Raw genomic sequence first — 24,131 nt, 5'->3', positions numbered from 1 at the left:
CTTGTCCTAATTAGCTTGGATTAACACGGATTATCATTGCATAGCATATGTTTCAACCAAGTGTCACAAAGGGGTACCTCTATGCCGCCTGTACAATGGTCTAAGGAGAAAGCTCGCATTGGATTGCTCGCTTTTGATTATTCTCAACTTAGACATCCATACCGGGACAACATAGACAACAGATAATGGACTCCTCTTTGATGCATAAGCATTCAACAACAATTAGAATTCTCATAAGAGATTGAGGATTAGTTGTCCACACTGAAACTTCCACCATGAATCATGGCTTTAGTTAGCGGTCCAATGTTCTTCTCTAACAGTATGCATACTCAAACCATTTGATCATGAAAATCGCTCTTACTTCAGACAAGACGAACATGCATAGCAACTCACATGATATTCAACAAAGGTAAAGTTGATGGCGTCCCCAGAAAACATGGTTACCGCTCAACAAGCAACTTGTTAAGAAAATAAGACACATAAGTACATATTCTTCACCACGATAGTTTTTAAGCTATTTGTCCCATGAGCTATATATTGCAAAGGCAAAGAATATAAATTTTAAAGGTAGCACTCAAGTAATTTACTTTGGAATGGCGGAGAAATACCATGTAGTAGATAGGTATAGTGGACACAAATGGCATGGTTATTGGCTCAAGGATTTGGATGCACGAGAAGAATTCCTCTCAATACAAGGCTAGGCTAGCAAGGTTGTTTGAAGAAAACTCAAGTATAAAAGGTGCATCAAAGCTCACATATGAACATATTGTAACTATTATAAGACTTTACATTGTCTCCTTGTTGTTCAAACACCTCAACCGTAGAAAATATCTAGACTCTAGAGATCAATCATGCAAACCAAATTTTAACAAGCTCTATGTAGTTATTCATTAATGGGTACAAGGTACATGATGCAAGATCTTAAACAAGATCTATATGAGCACAACAATTGCCAAGTATCACATTATTCAAGACATTAAACCATTTACCACATGCGGCATTTTCCGTTTCCAACCATATAGCAATGAATGAAGTAGTTCAAATTTCGCAATGAACATTAAAGATGAAGCTAAGAACACGTGTGTTCATACGAAACAGCGGAGCGTGTCTCTCTCCCAAACAAATAATGCTAGGATCCGATTTATTCAAACAAAACAAAAATAAAAACAAACAGACGCTCCAAGTAAAGCACATAAGATGTGACGGAATAAAAATATAGTTTCACTAGAGGAACCTGATAAGTTGTCGATGAAGAAGGGATGCCTTGGGCATCCCCAAGCTTAGACGCTTGAGTCTTCTTAAAATATGCAGGGATGAACCAAGGGGGCATCCCCAAGCTTTGAATTTTCACTCTTCTTGATCATATTGTATCATCCTCCTCTCTTGACCCTTGAAAACTTCCTCCACACCAAACTCGAAACAAACTCATTAGAGGGTCAGTGAATAATTCATATATTCAGAGGTGACATAATCATTCTTAACACTTCTGGACATTGCACAAAGCTACTGAAAGTTAATGGAACAAAGAAATCCATCAAACATAGCAAAAGAGGCAATGCGAAATAAAAGGCAGAATCTGTCAAAACAGAACAGTTCGTAAAGACGAATTTTAAAGTGGCACCAGACTTGCTCAGATGAAAATTCCCAAATTGAATGAAAGTTGCGTACATATCTGAGGATCACGCACGTAAATTGGCAGATTTTTATAAATTTTCTACAGGGACTACTGCTCAAATTCGTGACAGCAAGAAATCTGTTCCTGCGCAGTAATCCAAATCGAGTATTGGCTTTACTATCAAATACTTTACTTGGCACAACAATGCAATAAAATAAAGATAAGGAGAGGTTGCTACAGTAGTAAACAACTTCCAAGACTCAAATATAAAATAAAGTGCAGAAGAAAAATAATGGGTTGTCTCCCATAAGCGCTTTTCTTTAACGCCTTTCAGCTAGGCGCAGAAAGTGTGTATCAAGTATTATCGAGAGATGAAGCATCAACATAGGTGTTGGGAGTTTTCTCAACTATGCATTTTATCTTATCTATGTGAGTTTCAGAGGCTCCCTTTTCATTATTCTTAGGTTTGCTATCCTCGTCAAACAAATTTACAGGAACAAGCCAACCATAGTTATTTTCTAGAGCGTCGCTCATTCCTAGGAGCTTACAAGGTATTGTTATCCTAATCTCCCCACCATCATTAATATTATTAGTGTACCTTACTCTCTCCATGTCCATCTTTTCAAGGATACTAGCAAAATTGGTATAAGAGCCAAGCATCTTATATTTAATAAAGACCTTTCTAGCCTCTCTTGCTACACCACCAAATTCTTTAAGAAGGGTTTCTAAAACAAAATCTTTATTTTCCCCTTTCTCCATATCACCGAGTTTGAGAAACATGTGTTGGATTATAGGATTGAGATTAACAAATTTAGTTTCCAACATGCGAACTAAAGAAGCAGCAGTAATTTCATAAGTAGGAGCAAGTTCTACCAAGTGTCTATCTTCAAAATCTTCAACGGTACTAACATGAGTGAAAAAATTCTTCTATATTATCTCTCCCAATTATAGACCCACGTCCTACCGGTATGTCTTTCAGAGTGAACTTAGGAGGAAACATGATGAAATAAACTAAAGGTAAATAAAGTAAATGCAAGTAACTAATTTTTTTGTGTTTTCGATATAGTGAGCAAGACAGTAAATAAAGTAAATCTAGCAACTATTTTTTGTGTGTTTTTGATATAAGAAGCAAACAAAGCAGTAAACAAAATAAAGTAAAGCAAGACAAAAACAAAGTAAAGAGATTGGAAGGTGAGACTCCCCTTGCAGCGTGTCTTGATCTCCCCGGCAATGGCGCCAGAAAACAGTCTTGATGCGCGTAGATGACACGTCCGTTGGGAACCCCAAGAGGAAGGTGTGATGCGCACAGCAGCAAGTTTTCCCTTAGTAAGAAACCAAGGTTATCGAACCAGTAGGAGCCAAGAAGCACGTTGAAGGTTGATGGCAGAGGAGTGTAGTGCAACGCAACACCAGGGATTCCGGCGCCAACGTGGAACCTGCACAACACAATCACAGAACTTTGCCCCAACGTAACAGATGAGGTTGTCAATCTCACCGGCTTGCTGTAAACAAAGGGATTAGATGTATAGTGTGGATGATGATGGTTGTTTGCGAAGAACAGTAAAGAACAATTGCAGTAGATTGTATTTCAGATGTAAAGAAAAGTACCGGGGTCCACAGATCACTAGTGGTGTCTCTCCCATAAGATAGCAGATGTTGGGTGAACAAATTACAGTTGGGCAATTGACAAATAAAGAAGGCATAACAATGCACATACATATATCATGATGAGTACTATGAGATTTAATCAGGGCATTACGACAAAGTACATAGACCGCTATCCGAGCATGCATCTATGCCTAAAAAGTCCACCTTCGAGGTTATCATCCGAACCCCCTCCAGTATTAAGTTGCAAACAGCGAGACAATTGCATTAAGTATGGTGCGTAATGTAATCAACACAAATATCCTTAGACAAAGCATCGATGTTTTATCCCTAGTGGCAACATCACATCCACAACCTTAGAACTTTCTCGTCACGACCAGATTTAATGGAGGCATGACCCACTATCGAGCATAAATACCCCCTCTTGGAGTCACAAGTATCAACTTGGCCAGAGCCTCTACTAGCAACGGAGAGCATGCAAGAACATAAATAACATATATGATAGATTGATAATCAACTTGACATAGTATTCAATATTCATCGGATCCCAACAAACACAACATGTAGCATTACAAATAGATGATCTTGATCATGATAGGCAGCCTACAAGATATAACATGATAGCACAATTAGGAGAAGACAACCATCTAGCTACTGCTATGGACCCATAGTCCAGGGGTGAACTACTCACACATCGATCCAGAGGCGATCATGGCGATGAAGAGACCTCCGGGAGATGATTCCCCTCTCCGGCAGGGTGCCGGAGGCGATCTCCTGAATCCCCCGAGATGGGATTGGCGGCGGCGGCGTCTCTGGAAGGTTTTCCGTATCGTGGCTCTCGGTACTGGGGGTTTCGCGACGGAGGCTTTAAGTAGGCGGAAGGGCAGGTCAAGGGGCGTCACGAGGGGCCCACACAACAGGGCCGCGCGGGCCCCTTGCTGGCCGCGCCGCCCTGTTGTGGCGGCGCCTCGTGGCCCCACTTCGTCTCCTCTTCGGACTTCTGGAAGCTTCATGCAAAAATAGGACCCTGGGCGTTGATTTTGTCCAATTGCGAGAATATTTCCTTACTAGGATTTCTGAAACCAAAAACAGCAGAAAACGAAGAATCGGCTCTTCGGCATCTCGTCAATAGGTTAGTGCCGGAAAATGCATAATAATGACATATAATGTGTATAAAACATGTGAGTATCATCATAAAAGTAGCATGGAACATAAGAAATTATAGATACGTTTGGGACGTATCAGGCGTGCCCTTCCCTGTTCCAACTGTTCGGCCCACCGATGAGGCCGGTGGTGCTGCGCATCTCCATGTCGTACTTCGCCTGGAAGTAGGTGCCCCACCAGGCGTCGTTGTTTTTGGCCGCCCAGGTCGGATCGGCCCGCTCCTCGGCGTCAAGTTCAGCCCGCGGGCCCTGATGGCGTCCTTCCACCGCTCTGTGCCCGGCGTCGACGGGGGCGGGACGCCTATGCTGTTCACGGCTATCTTCCAGCCGCCGCTGCTTGGTAGGCGCATGTTCGGCGGGATAGGGTATCCCGCGTGGTGAGGCTGCCGCGGCCGAAGCCGTTCACCGCGGTGATCTTGCGGGAGGACAACGACATTGCTTGGAACGGCGAGGAGAAGATCTGGGGGCGGCGAGGAGAAGATTTGGGAGCGGCGAGGTATTGGGATGAACCGCAAGACCTCTTAATGTACAACTGCGACAGACAAAGCGGCAGCGGGTGGTTGCACGTAATAACGTCGGCGCGGACGGCCACGCGGCCATGCACGATGAGACGCGTCCCTGCGTCGCCTAGGAAAACTGGGACGCCATTAACGTCGCTTGACCAAAGGTAGGCGATGGGGTTTAGGCTTCCGAGACGCTGACGCGTCGGTCCCGCCACGTCTCACCTCACTTTTCATTGTGTCCGGCGTGCCCGGAGCGTCCCCTGTGGGGCGGGGACGGGCTCGGGGCGCCGAACACCGTATCGGGCTGCGCTGGACAAAAAAAGGGTTTGGGGGACGTTGTTGGGAACGTTTTTTTGTGGCACGGTTTGAGGAAGCTCTTACACTTCATGATTGTCATATTAGCAACAATTCGTGTTAAATCTAGTTGTAATGTTAGCAATTTACTAGGTTATAATCTACATTTACATTTATGCTTGCAACTCTGAACTGTATTGTATTAACGTTGTACTTCGACTGATTGATGCCGCCTTATACATGACCACTCCCTGGGTGTACACCCGTGAAGAGTTCGAGTAGGCCTTAATTGATACCTAGGACAACATGTCCTTAGTTCCTGAGACCCAGTTAGCACTAACTTACCCGCAAGACGCAGAAGTGAGGCTGACACCACCCTTGAGTTCGTTGCTTATCGAGGAACAATACCTGGCAGATGAAACCTTGAACGCCAAGCACAAGGAGACCAAGGTTGTAAAGCACACACAGGTGGGGGTCTAAGTTGGGAAAGTCCACAATAAAATGTCCAGCTTATCTCTCCACCTTCGTCCTGAACCGGATGTGTTCCATCATCAAGAGTGTCGTGAGGACAGAGAAGGGGTTTAAGGAGGTGCATCTCAATGACTGTGCCAAGAAGATCTTTGAGTACTTCCAGCAGGTGTCGTCAACGCATGATGGGATGAGGACACATACACCATCCTCCTCGACGACCACTACATAGGCCATGTCTCGGTATGCACGCTAATTCAATTGCACACTACTTCACTTTGCACAACTATAACATGTGTTCTAACTAGCTATTTGCCCCTTGTATTAGGCTCACCCAAAGGACGTCAAGTTTCTCAACAAGCCAATTACCAACTACTCCTAGATCCAGCAGATCTTTGCCTTCGGCCAAGCCACCGGCAAGCACGCCATGCGCTCTAATGAGCCTCTGGAAACACCTGTTGTAGATGATCCTGACACTTAGGACTCTGATATGGTTGTGGTTTATGACGACTACGTGCCTTCCTCTCCTGGTGTTGGCGCTAGCGCTGCTCCTCGTCTAGGAGTTACAACTGATGCCGACAAGAAGAGGAAGAGGTCTGTATTTGCTGAGGAGGATGTTGGCCACATTACCTTCATCACAGAAGCTGTCAAATCGATCGCGCATGCCATCACCGATGCTGCCCCTCCCGACATCCAGCCTTCCCTCTACTCCGCCGTCATGGATGCCTCGTCCAAGTTTAGCTTGGAGGCAAAGATGGTGGTTCTAAGCCACCTCTTCGACAACAGGGCCCAGGGCAACGGGTTTGTCCAGATGGCCGAGGACCACATGGAGCTTTGGCTTAGGACCTTCCTCGGCAAGCACTACTACGTGTAGTGCTCCCTTGTGCTGGGGTGGTGGTGGTGCATGCATGATGAAGACGATGACGATGTTGGTTGTACATTTTGAAGTAGCTAGGGCTTGATGACCAATGATTTCAGGGCTTGTATGTTATGTGAGGTACTATATACTAACCCCTCACATGATGCTAAAAACTTGTGGTGATGTGGGTGGTAGGATTACACCCTATTTTGATGTGGTGGTATGATGACACCATAGTAGCTAGTGTGATCGTTAGTCAGATCACGCTAGCTAGTAGATTGAACTTCTCCGATGCTTTTGCTTATATGATCATGCATGATTACATTGCCTTGCTTATGTGCTTCACTTGTCTTGCAATGCTATGTTCCTTGATCTCACTCTTATGCTCTGTCTTGGTAGAAGTTCAACTGGTATGTGGTCTACTATGGAAGAGTGTCAGGAGTGTACAATTCATGGGAGTAGGTTAGACCTCTGGTGAATGGGTACGAGAACGACCTCCACAAAGGGTACAAGACAAGGGATGGGACATAAGAAGCTTACTCGAGGTTCTTATCGCAACAGGCAGGCTACTACGCGCATCCACAGGTCGAGGTACCTGCAGCTCTACCTAAGATCGCAAGTCACAGTGAAGGGAGCATCCTAAAGAACTTGATCATCGTCGTCCTTGTGATATGGATCATGTATCTGATGCGATCATAAGCTAGTGTGATCACTTGTAATTTCCTAAACCCTGGACTCGTGGATGGTAACCTCACCAACCGTGCGTGCAAGGTAACCGTATCGGGCCTTATGTGGGCTGCCAAACATTGTGCTTTGCATTACCAGAGCCGAAAATCACGATTTGTGGGCTTCCAAACAGGCCGGCCTTTACTTCTCCCCTCATGCAGCTACTAACATTGTTGGCAACCAAATATAGTGCACAACATGGCCCAAGCTCCGTTTCCCTCGTACGGCATCCACCGGGCCAAATGAAGAAACAGGATAAATCCCATCCGAGCAACCAATCAGGCCCTAAACCGACGATACAAACATGCATGTTCGATAGCATGCATGGTAGAAACATCGCGTTCCATAGAAGTTAATGTGCGGGTCTGCGTACCGGGGGAGCACAAGAGACACCTTGATTTAGAGCGTGGCGATCCTCAACACCATAAGAGACATTTACGACTTCGTTGTGCCACCGAAAAAGAGAAATGCATTTGTCACGGTGCCGCGACCTCCTGGTGTTGAATCCACCGTCCACCACTTCATTGTGCTTGCGGGGACAACTCAACCATATTTGGTGTATATCATATTGATTCGGCACATTTTGTATTTGAAACAAAAGAAATTAATGTAATCTTGTTATTTTAGAAAAAAAATCCACATAGATTGCACTCATGTTTGGATTCTTTCAGCTATTTTAAAGTCAAGTTATGGTTTTCTTAGCTTTTTTATATAAAATTAACATGATTCCACTTGAGTATCAAAAATATATCATGTCAGTATGAAACAAGCTACAGTAAATAAGTGTTGGACGGTGCATTCAACATGTAGAGGTTGTGGTGTAGTAAGGAAAGCCATGTTCCATTGAAGAGACCTTCCCGACAAAAGATCTCAATGACACAACTCATGAAATTGAAGCCAATATTCAAATGTACTTCCTCCGATAAATAATAAATGTTGCTGATTTAGTTTAACGACACTTATTATGGATGACCTGCTACGTTCCGATGAAAAGTGAAGAACAATAAACAGACTCATGTCGTTTGGCCAATTTCTTCAGGTTGCAGTTGGCAAGTATATTGGCCTGATGCGTATTATGTGCATTAGGCGTTGCGGACACGATACTAGTTCCAAGAGACATTGAGATATGTATTTTGCGTCAATGCTCTAGAGGAAAAGGTTGGTATCGTGGCAGCCCTACATTCCTAAATTAGATATGCTGTAATTTGAAGTCTGTCAAATGAGCAACAAAAATTGCATGCCACATTGCTCCTCAAGATATATTCAGATACTCTCTCCAGGCTGTCATTTGATTCGGGACTACGTGAGTAACAAATAAATTAGAGTGCAGAGAGAACAGCAAAATGATCCAACTTGCATCCATAATTCCATATTTATATTTTGTTCAAGCCACAAATGGCACTCTAGAGTACTCGGGAGAACCAAACTTGAAAGAAGAAGAAGAAGAAGAAGAAGAAGAAGAAGAAGAAGAAGAAGAAGAAGACTAGTGACAGACTGACTGACTGTTCGTCATCGTCCTGGCTAGGTATATGGCAGGTTATAATAATACAGAAAATGAAAAAACATTTCTGGCCGGTTCAAGTCCTCGGATTATAGAAGCTAGCTTATTGGCGAAGATGTTTGGTGCTAGACGTTGAGCTTGGCGGCCTGGATCTTGCCGTTGGAGTGCATCTCGACGCCTGCGCCGACGTGCACGTCCTCGTCGCGGATGAAGCGGCTCCAGTACCAGTGCGACCTCCATACGAGCACCATCTCCTCGATGGGCACGTTCTTGGTCTCCGGGAGGAAGAAGGCGACGAACAAGGTCATGACGAGCACCCAGGCGCCGAAGAAGAAGAAGAGCATGAACTTCAATCGGCAGAGCATGGGGAGGAACGCCTGCGCGATGATGAAGGTGCAGAGCATGTTGACGGACACGGTGATGCTCTGCCCGGCCGACCTGATCTCCAGCGGGAAGATCTCGCTGGGGACGAGCCAGCCGAGCGGGCCCCAGGACCAGGCGAAGCCGGCGACATAGGCGCAGATGAAGAGCACCACGAAGGTGGCGTAGCTCTTGGGGATGTCGGCGACGCCGGTGAAACCGAACTTGGCGCCGATGAGGGCGCCGACGACGATCTGGCACGCCAGCATCTGTGCGCCGCCCTGGAGGAAGAGCTTGCGGCGGCCGAGGCGGTCGACGGTGACGATGGAGACGGAGGTGGCGAAGACGTTCACGAGGCCCGTGATGACGGCGGACATGAGGGACGCGTCGTCCGCGAAGCCGAGCGTCTTGAAGAGGACCGGCGCGTAGAACATGATGACGTTGATGCCCGTGAGCTGCTGGAAGAAGGGGATGGCGACGGCGAAGACGAGCTGGGGCCGGTAGCGGCGCTGCAGGATGTTGCGCCACGGGTGGGCGACGAGCTTGGACTCGTCGCTCGCGGCCACCAGGTCGCCGTACTCCTCCTCGACGTCGTCGGTTCCGCGCACGCGGCGGAGCATGCGCTTGGCCTCGTCGGTGTATCCGCGGTCGATGAGGGAGTTGGGGGTGTCGGGGAGGAAGAGCGAGCCGACGGCGATGATGGCGGCCGGCACCGCGGCCAGCGCGAGGCTGACGCGCCAGCCCCAGCCGCCCTTGATCTTGGCCGTGCCGTAGTTGATGAGGTTGGCGCAGAGGATGCCGAGGGTGATCATCTGCTGGAAGCCGATGTTGAGCATCCCGCGCAGCCTCGCCGGCGCCATCTCCGACAGGTACACCGGCACCGACTATTGAGTAGAAAAACTTCGTCAGTAAAATAAGTCATTTTGACTTGGACAGGTTGTTTCTGCACCCGGGTGCATATGCACCCTTTATTTGAAATGCATATTAAACATATTTCCAAATGTTAAAAAAATAAAAACAAAAATGCCTCGTGTATACCTTGACATGTTACATGTTCACAAAGTTGTTTCAGCAAAAACCGATATGTTTTGTGCCCTGTACTAAAAAGACAAATTTTTGGTGTTAAAATAGTCTATTTCTCGAGGCAGTATTTGTCTTTTTACACATGGTACAAAAATTGTTGGTTTTACGTGAAACTTTATGTGTACACATAGAACATGTCCCTCTACATGCTAAATTTTTTTCCTAAATTTTTTTACTTTTTGAAATATGTTTTATACATACCAGGTGCATATGCACCCATGATCAGTTTTGGTTTTCCGATTTTGACTTGCACTTTTGTCTCCAGCTATTGAGGAGAGTCAAAGAATAGTCGCAGATGCATTGGGGAGTCAAAGTGGACAGTTGCGCTGACCGACCGGGGTCAGTTCGTACCTGGTTGGCGAAGCCGACGCCGATCCCGAGGAGCACTCGTCCGAGGATGAGCATGAGCAGGTTGTTGGCGGCGCCGTTGAGCGCGGCCCCGACGAGGAAGGTGACGCCGCCGGCGAACATGGACCACTTACGCCCTGCGACGCGGGTGACGGTGGCGGCGAAGAAGGATGCGACGAGCGCGGCGAGGTAGAGCGATGAGGTGAAGATGGTGAGCAGCTGGCTGTCGAACTTGCAGTACTGGTTGCTCTGGTTGCGCTCCGCCTCCTGCTCCTGCCGGTACACCCCCGGGAAGAACTTGATGAGGAACGGGTTCATGGACGTCACGCCACCTGGTCGGTCGACGCCATTGCAACAAAAGAAGGAATTAATTACACGTACGATCGTTTCTTAATTTCTTTCTGATTTTGCTGTGCAGCTAATATTGTACATGGCAGATGCAAACAAACTGGAGCGCCTACTACTTATCTGACTGTATCGAGTGATACGCTTGATGAGCAACCCAAACCAACAAAAAATACTACTTATCTAACTGTAACCATGATGAAAAGCTACAGTACAAAATAGTGGCCATGAAACGGGAGCGCGTGTAGGTACGTACCGGAGATTCCGATGTCGTATCCGAAGATGAGGCCGCCGGTTGCGGCGACGATGCAGGCGAAGAGCACGAACATGGTGAGCTTGCCGGGGTAGTCCTTGCCCCCTCCGGTGTTCACCACCGCGCCGCCGGCCATCCTGACCGCCGCCGACTAGCTAGCCCGAGAGTGGACTGCTATGTACGCGAGCGAAGAACGGAAGAAGATCTCAAAGCAACACTAGCAGCAGAAGTATAGATTGGATAGTAATGTCGACCAAGAGGCAGAAGCTCTGAGGAGAGATATCTGTGATGCACGGGTGGGTAGAAGGAGGAGCGTGTGAGAGGGGAGGAGATGGAGGCGGAGCGGGCGGGCAATATATAGAGCCGAGAAGGTGCGGGGTATCCATCGTAACGAACGAATAATCCGAGGGTTGGACCGCAAAAACTCCGGCCCTTTTCCTTTTGGTTTTTCCTTCTTGATTTGGCTCGCCCGTGCCAGTAATTGCGGTTGTGGATATACACCTTTATCCAGCTGCTCGGTTTCCTGGAAAGAGCGTCCGCCATTAATGGCGAGCTGCAAACGCTGCTCTGTTTCCATGGCCGGCCGGTAGAGGATCGCCGTCCGTTTCCGATGTGTGGACACGCGCAGGGATCCCGAACTGATGCTGGCACGCGTCGGTAGTATTATCCGATCGTTGCTGCGTAGGGAAAGTAATTAAGCGGACAGGTGGTGGTGGTACTGTAATAATTAGGAGGTTGCTTCGCCAGTATTACGCCAGTACACCGTGCACGGGATCGTTATCCGCTGACTCAGCCACGAATCAGACGCACCATGTACCGATTCCTGATCAGTTTTTTGAGGGTGTGAAGTATGAACATGCCTGGAAATAATATGGGTCTTTGCACTGCACGTTCGTCAGAGCTATACAAACACGCATACAACTTAAGTTTTCAAGTATGTTCGCGCTAGCATGTTACAGCTGAACTGTTCCTGATACAAACATTTCGTAAGAGAACAGCACGAGTCGTGACCTGTGTATTGGCCACACAAGATTGGCGTCTGAACTCCACATCATCCAACAGTTGAACACCCACCGGCCATCAGAGTTTTAGCTGTGCGTGCCATCGATGTGTGCAACGCGTGATGTCCGAACACTAGTGTGTCTCATGGATCGACTACAGGAAACAGGTAGTATGCCCAAGGCTCCTAAGCCGTCGGCAAAGGCCAAAAGCTCTTATCGTATAACTATGACGATGACACACAGCCGCCAACAACCTCTTCGTCGGGATAAACATTTACCGTCCGTTTGAGTGTGTTTGTATTACACAGAACAAAAATAAGTTATCATTTAAGAAATTTCATGGCTTTCAACCAATTTAGTTAGGTCATGACCACGAGTATCATATAGATTATTCAGATGAACCCATATTGTGCACACTCGTGCATCTTAGGATGGTAAACAAATTTTATTTTAGTTTTCTTTCGTTTTCTTTGCGCAATAAAGTCATTTTCCATTTCCGAAGCGCAAAAGATGGGTTATTTTGTGAAGAATTTTACCAAGAATCCATTTAAATATTGTGTCACACCAATTTTAAAAAATAACATATCACATTTTATGGAAAATTCACCCACTAGTTGAATCTTAAAACCTTTTCAACCACCCCTCGCCAAATAGACTAATTTCTGCCAATTCGGGAGGAATTAAGCCAAATTTAAACTAACAAGTGCTTGAGAGTTTGCTCTTTTTAATTAAAAAACAGTTTTGTGTACACAAGATGTCATTTCATCACATATACACTAATAATTATGCAAGACTCAACCCCTACCTAAAGACAACTAGGACCGCATTTGGACCACATTTTGACAAGAGCGGAACAAATTTAAATACTTAACAAGTTGTAAACCTTGCACAGTGTCATTTTAATTGATCTAGTTGCCAGGAAAAATAATAAACTTGTAGTACGACAATTATTCTTATTAACCTTTATCAGAATTGAACTACCATGCAATCTTAAGTTTCATAGCTTTCAAGTCAAATGAGCTAGGCCATGACCACAATTATATCATAGTTAAGTTTATTTAAAATGATCTCATATTGGGTACATGCATGCATCCTGAGATGAGAAGCAATGTTCATTTGTTGGGGTTTTTCTTATTTGCACAAAACTATCAATTTCTATTTTTTAAGTGCCAAAAGCAGGATTTTTGTGAATAACCTACCAAAAATCCATTCATAAATTGTAGAACATAAATTTTAAAAAATAGTAGACCATATTTATGAAGAACTCATCACCTGGTTGAATCTCAAAAACTTTCCAACCACCTCCCGCCAAATAGAAAAAATTCTACGAGTCGGTAGAAATTGGACTAAATTTGAATTATGCGCGCTTCATAATTTTCCCATGCTTTTTTTTAAAAACTGTTTTTTACTTTTTTAGGTACACCTGATGTAATTTCATCACAAAAGTGCTAACAGTTCAACATGACTCAACCCATAGCTAAAAATGTCCAGGCCCATGCAACTTGAATACAATTTGAAACGTATTTGCTGGAAATCAGGCGTCTTATACTTAATAAGTTTAAGTCGAGCGCTTGGAGATTCGTATTTTGTGCTTGTAGATTCGTGCTCTGACTTTTGTGATGTTTGTGTGTGTTTGTGTTGTTGTTGGCCCGACGCGTAAGCGGGCTGACTTGTTTTTTACGAGCTTTGTAAAGTGGGCTTGTGGTGACGGTTCCTATCGATAAGGCGTCTTTCTCTCTCCCATGGAACCGCTTACCACGCATTCCAGTTGCGCGTGTGTTGCAAACGACATATTTTCAGTTGCATGTGGGTTGCAAATGAGGTTTTTTTGGTTACACGTGAGTTGCAACTGATTTTGTTTTTCTAATTGCATGAGCGTTGCAACTGAGATTTTTCTAGTTGCGCATATGTTGCAACTAAGAATTTCCACATACATGTGGGTTGCAACTGAGAATTTTTTCAGTTACGCCCGCGTCGTAACTAAGAATTTCTACTTACATGTGGGATGCAACTGATATTTTTTTTTCCAATTGCATGAGCGTTGCAACTGAGATTTTTCCAGTTACGCATATGTTGCAACTAAGAATTTCCACGTACATGTGAGTTGCAATTGAAATTTTTCCAGTTACGCATGCGTCGCAACTAAGAATTTCCACTTACATGTGAATTGCAACTGAGTTTTTTCCAGTTACACGTAAATTGCTACTAAGATTTTTCTTATGTCTTAAATGGTTGCACAGATTATTTTTTCTAGTGAAAAATGCGAACGCACAAAACTGAACACCAAAATTAAAGTAGTACACGACTTAATAAGCTACTAATGTCAGCGACTTAGACTTATTAAGTCTGAGGCAACTGATCTCTAGACGCTCCCAATTTGAAAAGAGTGTAAGAAAGAAATGAAAGCCTTCACTTTGTGTCATTTATATGACATAGTCGTCGGAAATAGAAGTACAATGCAAAATAAAATAAAAAAGAAAATAAAGCTAAACCTATAGGAAATAAAAATAGCCGTCAACACACATGCATTGCTCCGTCATGCTTCCGTCAAAGGACATTCACTAATGCCTCTTGGCAGAAGTATATGTTGACGGATTTTGATATGCCGATGGTCACCCTCGGCATATTTACATGGATATGACGGCGGGTATGCCCACTGCCATGATAAATGGACCTCGGCATATAATTTGCCGTCGTCAACTTGCCGATTTCGTGTACTGTGCTCGGTCGGTCGGCAATCCATCGGACAGCTAGCCAGTTCGTGTAGGCTCGTGCGTGCACCCTAGTATGGATCACGCCGTACGTGCTGTCGCTTGCGCCTGCCGTCTGGGAACCGAGTTGTGGAAGCTAGAGTCGCAGGCTTGCAGCGCCGTGATATAGGAGTCAACGGAAGCCTGCGAGCTAGCTGAGGAGCGGCGCGCGGCCGGATCACGGCACCGAGACCCCGAGATGGTGGGGTGGTGCGATCGCCCCTTTCTGCTACTACCGCTTGCGAGAGCAGGGACAAACACGGGCCACCATCCTACATACCCAGCTAGTACATCATGCGTGATCGAGCTCGATCGGCAAATTGCAAATTGCAGTTTCTTTTAAGGGGTTGCAAATTGGTTTGGTCAGCGGCAGCAAGACCATATCACCACCCCAAACTAAGCTTGTCCAATACTAGCTAGCTAGCTTGGTCCATGCACGTAGATGCCACTCCTTGTGCGCACCGGGGTGGCATCAGCCTTCCCGATCCACATCTTCGTCTGGGGTCGCACTAGTGTGGCCGATCATACCTGGATCCGCTACACGTGATCCATATCTTCGAGTTCAACCATTGTCAACTTCGCGCAGGGACTTATCCTGCCTCTGTTTGGATCAACATCGCGCTTACTACCTTCTTGGAAGCTCCAACTTTCGTAGCTGGCACCCATCCTCACATCAACCTCTTCGTACTCGGGCTCTGATCCATAACCTCGCTGGTAAGCGAGCCAGTGTTCATTTCGTCACGTTCGCAAGGTGCTATATGTCACCAACCTCATTCTCATGAGTCATGAAGATTGAAGAGAACACCCTCGAATTCATCACCCTCCATGTCTAGCCATGAACGTCCAAGTCGGGGCATCATACAGCTCACTCTAAACCAGGCTCGCTGAAAGCTTAGCGCATTGTGGTGTCATACACATCGATCCTATGGTTGCCAGGTGGTGCATTTCTAATCGGAATCATAGACGTACACGGGTCCAAGTAAATTTGCGACCGGTCACTGATAATCTCGGAGCGGTGTGTATGACAACATAGTACCTTCCTTCCAATCGAACTTCCTCACTTGTGCTTCGATATTTCAACAACCTTGGCATATCTAGGACTAGTGACAAACACCATGGCCGGTGGTGTATGCCAAAACTTATTGAATATTGGGAAAACACACTTAAGATGTGAATTTCTTGGGCGGAATCACTCAAGAAAACTTACATTGTTATCCGCGAAGACGACTTCAAGCCCGAGAAGGAGGGGTGGTAGAGCCACCCTCACCATGACTTTCTCCCTCGGGTCGACAATCTCGGCACCACTACTCAAAATGCGGCCTTTTTCCACATTATTAACATTTACAGTTTTCACCAATAGAAAAACAATGACAAAAACAAAAATATATCAACCAAAATTATCTAACCAAATAACATAAAACAATGAAAATCAATAATGAATAAGTCACCCCGAACCCAAACATGAATACCCACATCCTACCAACCATAACCCTAACTAAATCTCAACAAAACCCGGACCTAGTCTACAAGTAATAACCCTAGTCTATTAACCTTCAAACCAACCACCATTGCACAATCAAAGATGAACAAACTCATGATTGACATAATTAGAACCATCGAGGTCATACAAAATGTCGTCACGACCTTTGCTGAAAAGAGGACATATTGAGTGCTAAGAATTTGCCAGTGAATCAATGTTTTGTCAAAACTATGGCAACGTATGCATTAAATTATCATCAAAATGAGTCGTTTAAGTCGTGCATCGTCTTTGGATCGAAACACAATACAGTTTTATACATAGTTAATTTCTTCATCTCACGCGCACACACAATTTCATATATATGCATGGTCGGCCACGTCACAACAATCTAGTCACATATTAGAAATCAACGAGAAGATAACCGGCACGTTGATCGAGATAGTGGTGGGGTGGCCTGTGCAGTGAACACAGATACTTAATGTATCACTAATGGAGGAGAAAAAGTGAGTGATGGAATGTGTAATTAAGTAGATCCAGTAGTGGAGTAGAGATGGGTGGGAGGGGAATTTGCTTAGATCTCTAACTTGATTTAATTAGCTAGAATGGGGAAAGGAGATGGAGCGTAGGAGCTAGGGAGGAAATGGGGACTAGATGAATGAGGAAGGTAGGGAGATAAGGGAGCAGTAGGTGGCTGGTAGCTATACATCAGATCTACGACATACTCGTAGCGTGCGCTACCATCACACGCTACTGATATATTAATATTGATACGTGCAATAGTTTGGTACATCACTAAATAGGGCTTATGTTTGTGTGTTGGCCCAAAATAGTGGCAGCGTACGGTCCTACGGTCTATGCTACTGGTAAGCGACTGTTGCTGGCGTGCGTTCAAAATTCTACGTTGCTAACATTTTCTGGCGCCGTTGCTAGCCGGGCCCATTCTCTAGTGGCGTGTAACATTAGTGGGTATGCTATCAATATGTCTTTACTGGTAGTGTACCAAATATAGGCACGCCACGACTAATAGCAGCGCATTAGGAGGGCACGCCACCAATATGCTTACCCCTATAAGGGTTTTCCTACTAGTGTGTAGCTAGCTACCCATGACTTGTACGGCCGATTGAAATTAAGCACACAATCGAACCAATATCAGTGCATCCATATTTTCTTTATCTCTGCAACCTTTGTCCCTTCTTTCATCGGTGAATTTGCAATCACGATTTCTCCTGTTGAAACGATAACTAAGCTAAGAGTGGTCTAATTGACTAGTTCAACCGATAGTCATCGAAATCTCTGACGAGGTTGATAACCCCCAAGAGTAGGGGATCATTATAGCACCTCTCAATGTGGAAGTATGGGTATCAAACTGAAGGAGCAAGAAGAAAAGGCTATGTACTCTCTCCAAGTAGAGTGCCACAATTCTATTCGTTTATGCACCAAAAAAAAGTAACAAAGGATGTCTAACTTGATGCTTGAATGTGAAAACAAAACAGAAAATGTAAAAGTGTACCAACACTATAAATGAAAGATGACAAGAAGGATGTTTACTTTTATATGAACAATGGACGTGGGTTCATGGTTTCACTTGATCTCTCTCTCAAATAATAGTGGCTATCATGTTAATTACAAGATGATAAAACTACACATAATTATCATGCTTCAATGGTTAATGTTTATAGCGCGGTTATATGCCCTACAACACATAGTTGAAAAGAAGTATCAATATGTGTGTTACGTCACTTCAGCGTGTGGTTTCTATCAATCCACCGCACCATACTCCTTCCATTTTTACCCCTAGTAGACGAAGGATGTTGGCGGCAGCTTTTCTATCACAGGGGAATGCCATTGTTGTCACTTGGCTACACCCCTTATTTACATACATCAGGCCCCTTTATATAAAACACACACTACAAGACCATGTCAAAGCTTTTGTTTGTTGTGCATGCACCACATCTTTCTCATCTTCCTACACTCAATGTTGTCGAATACCTCATGATGTGGGTGACAAGGCATTACCACTAGGACTACCCCGATGCTTCCATGACATATAATAACAAATCAATGCATGGATATCATAACCACGCTTCCAAAGTATGACAAGCTATAAAGTCTCAACACAATGGTTAATGCATAAAATGTATCATATCATACATATTATTCACAAAAGGAATTACACAGAAAGCACTGTAATCATGTAGGAAAGCTCATACGAGCTATAACAATGATCATACATAGAGAGATTGGATCAAGTTACTACCGAAAACCCCAAGTCCAAGAGGTGAATTACTCCCATATCATGGTGGAGAAAGATGAAGCGTTGGTGAAGAAGAAGGGGCCGGAGGTGATTCTAGCATTGGTCCCCCTCCAATCCTCCGCCGGCGAGAACTGCGGACTCTTCGTTTCATGGTTTTCGATCTTCCGCCTCTATTCGTCCTGAAATCTAGATGGGAGCCATATATATAGGTCGATCTAGGTCAAGATGAAGAGGTTGAAACAAATATGGATGGTAGGGACTGATACGTCTCCGACGTATCGATAATTTCTTATGTTCCATGCCACATTATTGATGATATCTACATGTTTTATACATACTTTATGTCATATTTATGCGTTTTCCGGAACTAACCTATTGACGAGATGCCGAAGGGCCAGTTGCTATTTTCTGCTGTTTTTGGTTTCAGAAATCCTAGTAAGGAAATATTCTCGGAATCGGACGAAATCAACGCCCAGCATCTTAGGATTGCATGAAGCTTCCAGAACACCCGAGAGCCGCCAGAGGGGGGCCACAGGCCCACCAAACAGTAGGCCGGCGCGGCCAAGGGGGGGCCCGCGCCCCCCTGTTGTGTCGTCGCCTCGTTGACCTTCTGACGCCGCCTCTTCGCCTATATAAAGGTCCCTGACCTAAAACATCGAGACGGAAAAGCCACGGTACGAGAAACCTTCCAGAGCCGCCGCCATCGCGAAGCCAAGATCTGGGGGACAGGAGTCTCTGTTCCGGCACGCCGCCGTGACGGGGAAGTGCCCCGGAAGGCTCCTCCATCGACACCACCGCCATCTTCATCAACGCTCGCTGTCTCCCATGAGGAGGGAGTAGTTCTCCATCGAGGCTCGGGGCTGTACCGGTAGCTATGTGGTTAATCTCTCTCCTATGTACTTCAATACAATAATCTCATGAGCTGCCTTACATGATTGAGATTCATATGATGATGCTTGTAATCTAAATGTCATTATGCTAGTCAAGTGGGTTTTACTTATGTGATCTCCGGAGACTCCTTGTCCCACGTGTGTAAAGGTGACGAGTGTGTGCACCGTGTGGGTCTCTTAGGCTATATTTCACGAATACTTATTCACTCGTTATGAATGGCATAGTGAAGTGCTTATTTATATCCCTTTATGATTGCAATGTGTTTTGTATCACAATTTATCCGTGTGCTACTCTAGTGATGTTATTAAAGTAGTTTATTCCTCCTGCACGGTGTAATGGTGACAGTGTGTGCATCGTGTAGTACTTGGCGTAGGCTATGATTGTGATCTCTTGTAGATTATGAAGTTAACTATTGCTATGATGGTATTGACGTGATCTTAGCCTCCTTTCGTAGTGTGAAGGTGACAGTGTGCATGCTATGTTAGTACTTGGTTTGGTTATGTTGATCTGTCATGCACTCTAAGGTTATTTAAACATGAACATCGAATATTGTGGAGCTTGTTAACTCCGGCATTGAGGGTTCGTGTAATCCTACACAATTAGTGGTGTTCATCATCCAACAAGAGAGTGTAGAGTCTAGCATTTATCTATTTATTCTGTTATGTGATCAAAGTTGAGAGTGTCCACTAGTGAAAGTATGATCCCTAGGCCTTGTTCCTAAATACTGCTATCGCTGTTTGTTTACTGTTTTACTGCATCTTTACTTCCTGCAATATTACCACCATCAACCACACACCAGTCCTGGACAGCAAAGCACTTTTCCGGTGCCGTTGCTACTACTTACTGATACGTCTCCGACGTATCGATAATTTCTTATGTTCCATGCCACATTATTGATGATATCTACATGTTTTATACACATTATATGTCGTATTTATGCATTTTCCGGCACTAACCTATTAACGAGATGCCGAAGAGCTAGTTGCTCGTTTTCTGCTGTTTTTGGTTTCGAAATCCTAGTAAGGAAATATTCTCGGAATTGGACGAAATCAACGCCCAGGGGCCTATTTTGCCACGAAGCTTCCAGAAGACCGAAGAGAAGACGAAGTGGGGCCACGGGGCGCCGCCACACTAGGGCGGCGCGGCCAGCATAGGGCCCGCGTGGCCCTAGCGTGTGGGGCCCCCGTGACCCCTCCGAGGCTGCCCTTCCGCCTACATATAGTCTTCGTCGCGAAACCCCCAGTACCGAGAGCCACGATACGGAAAACCTTCCAGAGACGCCGCCGCCGCCAATCCCATCTCGGGGGATTCGGGAGATCGCCTCCGGCACCCTGCCGGAGAGGGGAATCATCTCCCGGAGGACTCTTCACCGCCATGGTCGCCTCCGGAGTGATGAGTGAGTAGTTCACCCCTGGACTATGGGTCCATAGCAGTAGCTAGATGGTCGTCTTCTCCTCATGTGCTTCATTGTCGGATCTTGTGAGCTGCCTAACATGATCAAGATCATCTATCTGTAATTCTATATGTTGTGTTTGTCGGGATCCGATGGATAGAGAATACTATGTTATGTTGATTATCAATTTATTATCTATGTGTTGTTTATGATCTTGCATGCTCTCTGTTATTAGTAGAGGCTCTGGCCAAGTTTTTACTCTTAACTCCAAGAGGGAGTATTTATGCTCGATAGTGGGTTCATGGCTCCATTAAATCTGGGACAAGTGACGTAAAGTTCTAAGGTTGTGGATGTGCTCGTTGCCACTAGGGATAAAACATTGATGCTATGTCCGAGGATGTAGTTATTGATTACATTACGCACCATACTTAATGCAATTGTCTGTTGTTTGCAACTTAATACTGGAAGGGGTTCGGATGATAACCTGAAGGTGGACTTTTAGGCATAGATGCATGCTGGATAGCGGTCTATGTACTTTGTCGTAATGCCCAATTAATTCTCACAATACTCATTATATCATGTATGTGCATTGTCATGCCCTCTCTATTTGTCAATTGCCCGACTGTAATTTGTTCACCCAACATGCTATTTATCTTATGGGAGAAACACCTCTAGTGAACTGTGCACCCCGGTCCTATTCTTTTACATTGAATACAATCTACTGCAATACTTGTTCTACTGTTTTCTGCAAACAATCATCATCCACACTATACATCTAATCCTTTGTTACAGCAAGCCGGTGAGATTGACAACCTCACTATTTCGTTGGGGCAAAGTACTTTGGTTGTGTTGTGTAGGTTCCACGTTGGCGCCGGAATCCCTGGTGTTGCGCCGCACTACATCCCGCTGCCATCAACCTTCAACGTGCTTCTTGGCTCCTCCTGGTTCCATAAACCTTGGTTTCTTTCTGAGGGAAAACTTGCTGCTGTACGCATCACACCTTCCTCTTGGGGTTCCCAACGAACGTGTGTCCTACACGCCATCAAGCATTTTTTCTGGCGCCGTTGCCGGGGAACTGAAGAAAAGTTACTCTACAAAGATTTCTAACTCCCACGTCAACTACACGCCTGCAGCTCTTTTTCTGGCGCCGTTGCCGGGGAGATCAAGACACGCTGCAAGGGGAGTCTCCACAATCCAATCTCTTTACTTTGTTTTTGTCTTGCTTTATTTTATTTACTTTCTTGTTTGCTGCACTATATCAAAACACAAAAAAATTAGTTGCTAGTTTTACTGTCTTGCACTCTATATCAAAAACACAAAAAAATTAGTTACTTGCATTTGCTTTACTTATTTCAACATGTTTCCTTTTAATTTTACTGTAAAAGATATACCTGTGGGACAAGGGTCTATAATTGGAAGAGATAATATAGAAGAATTTTTCACCCATGTTAGTATGCATGAAGATCTTAAAGATATACCCCTTGCAAAAGCTGTCCCTACTTATGAAGATGCCTCTGTTTGTTTGGTACGCATGACGGAAGCTAGATTTATTAGTCTCAACCCCATGATACAACACATGTTTCTTACACTTTCTGATATGGAGCGGGGAGAGAAGAGACATTTTGTTCTAAAAGTCTTAGTGCGAGAATTTGCGGATATAGCTAAAGAAGTTAGAAAAGTTTTTAGTAAGCATGAGAGGCTTGGTACGATCACCGATTTTAAAAGAACACTTGAAAAATGGATATGGATAGAATTAAGTACACTAATAGTGTTAATGATGGTAGGGAGATTAAAGCACCAATACCATGTAAGCTCCTAGCGATGCATGAAGCTCTAGATGATAATTATGCTTGGCTTGTTCCTGAAAATTTGTTTGATGAGAGTAGCAAGCCCAAGACTAATGAAAAGGGAGCCGCTGAAACTTATGTATCCAAAATACTATGCATGGTTGAGAAAACTCCCAACACCCCTGGTAATGATGTCAATGCTCCATCTCTTGATAACACTTGATATACACTTTCTGCGCCTAGCTGAAAGGCGTTAAAGAAAAACGCTTATGGGAGACAACCCATGTTTTTACTACAGTATTTTTATTTTATATTTGAGTCTTGGAAGTTGTTTACTACTGTAGCAACCTCTCCTTATCTTAGTTTTGTGCATTGTTGTGCCAAGTAAAGTCGTTGATAGTAAGGTTCATACTAGATTTGGATTATCGCGCGTAAACAGCATTTCTTTGTCATCACGAATTTCGACCTGCCTCTCTGTAGGTAGCTCAGAAAAATATGCCAATTTACGTGCGTGATCCTCAGATATTTACGCAACTTTAATTCAATTTGAGAATTTTCATTTGAGCAAGTCCGGTGCCTCAATAAAATCCGTCTTTACGGATCTGTTCTGTTTTGACAGATTCTCGCCTTTTATTTCGCATTGCCTCTTTTGCTATGATGGATGAATTTCTTTGTTCCATTAATGTCTAGTAGCTTTGTGCAATGTCCGGAAGTGTTAAGAATGATTATGTCACCTCTGAACATGTGAATTTTTATTATGCACTAACCCTCTAATGAGTTGTTTCGAGTTTGGTGTGGAGGAAGTTTTCAAGGATCAAGAGAGGAGGATGATACAATATGATCAAGGAGAGTGAAAGCTCTAAGCTTGGGGATGCCCCGGTGGTTCACCCCCGCATATTTTAAGAAGACTCAAGCGTCTAAGCTTGGGGATGCCCTAGGCATCCCCTTCTTCATCGACAACATTATCGAGTTCCTCCCCCGAAACAATATTTTTATTCCATCACATCTTATGTGCTTTGCTTGGAGCGTCGGTTTGTTTTTGTTTTTGTTTTGTTTAAATAAAATGGATCCTAGCATTCATTGTGTGGGAGAGAGACACGCACCGCTGTTGCATATGGACAAATATGTCCTTAGGCTTTACTCATAGTATTCATGGCGAAGGTTGAATCTTCTTCGTTAAATTGTTATATGGTTGGAATTGGGAAATGCTACATGTAGTAATTCTAAAATGTCTTGAATAATTTGATACTTTGCAATTGTTGTGCTCATGATTAAGCTCTTGCATCATATACTTTGCACCCATTAATGAAGAAATACAAAGAGCTTGCTAAAATTTGGTTTGCATATTTGGTCTCTCTAAAGTCTAGATAATTTCTAGTATCGAGTTTGAACAACAAGGAAGACGGTGTAGAGTCTTATAATGTTTACAATATGTCTTTTATGTGAGTTTTG

General features: G+C 44.5%; 1 protein-coding gene across 2 annotated transcripts; it reads right to left on the bottom strand.

Moving 5' to 3' along the window:
• Positions 1 to 8,677: 8,677 nt before the first annotated feature.
• On the bottom strand, positions 8,678 to 11,313 carry LOC124675714 (sugar transport protein MST6). 2 transcript variants are annotated; one of them, XM_047211791.1, is made up of 4 exons: positions 11,127 to 11,313; positions 10,672 to 10,857; positions 10,529 to 10,569; positions 8,678 to 9,978 (listed from the first exon to the last, which is right to left on the bottom strand). In XM_047211791.1, the coding sequence occupies exons 1-4, from the start codon at positions 11,257 to 11,259 to the stop codon at positions 8,860 to 8,862; spliced, it is 1,479 nt and encodes a 492-aa protein (XP_047067747.1). In that variant the 5' UTR covers positions 11,260 to 11,313; the 3' UTR covers positions 8,678 to 8,859. The 2 variants fall into 2 exon arrangements, with proteins under 2 accessions (XP_047067747.1, XP_047067746.1); XM_047211790.1 differs by having other exon boundaries at positions 10,529 to 10,857.
• Positions 11,314 to 24,131: the final 12,818 nt, after the last annotated feature.

This window comes from Lolium rigidum, chromosome 7 (genome assembly GCF_022539505.1).
Source record: "Lolium rigidum isolate FL_2022 chromosome 7, APGP_CSIRO_Lrig_0.1, whole genome shotgun sequence".
NCBI lineage: Eukaryota > Viridiplantae > Streptophyta > Magnoliopsida > Poales > Poaceae > Lolium > Lolium rigidum.
The sequence above is the reverse complement of the archived record's forward strand: the minus strand, read 5'-3'. Positions and strand labels throughout refer to the sequence as shown.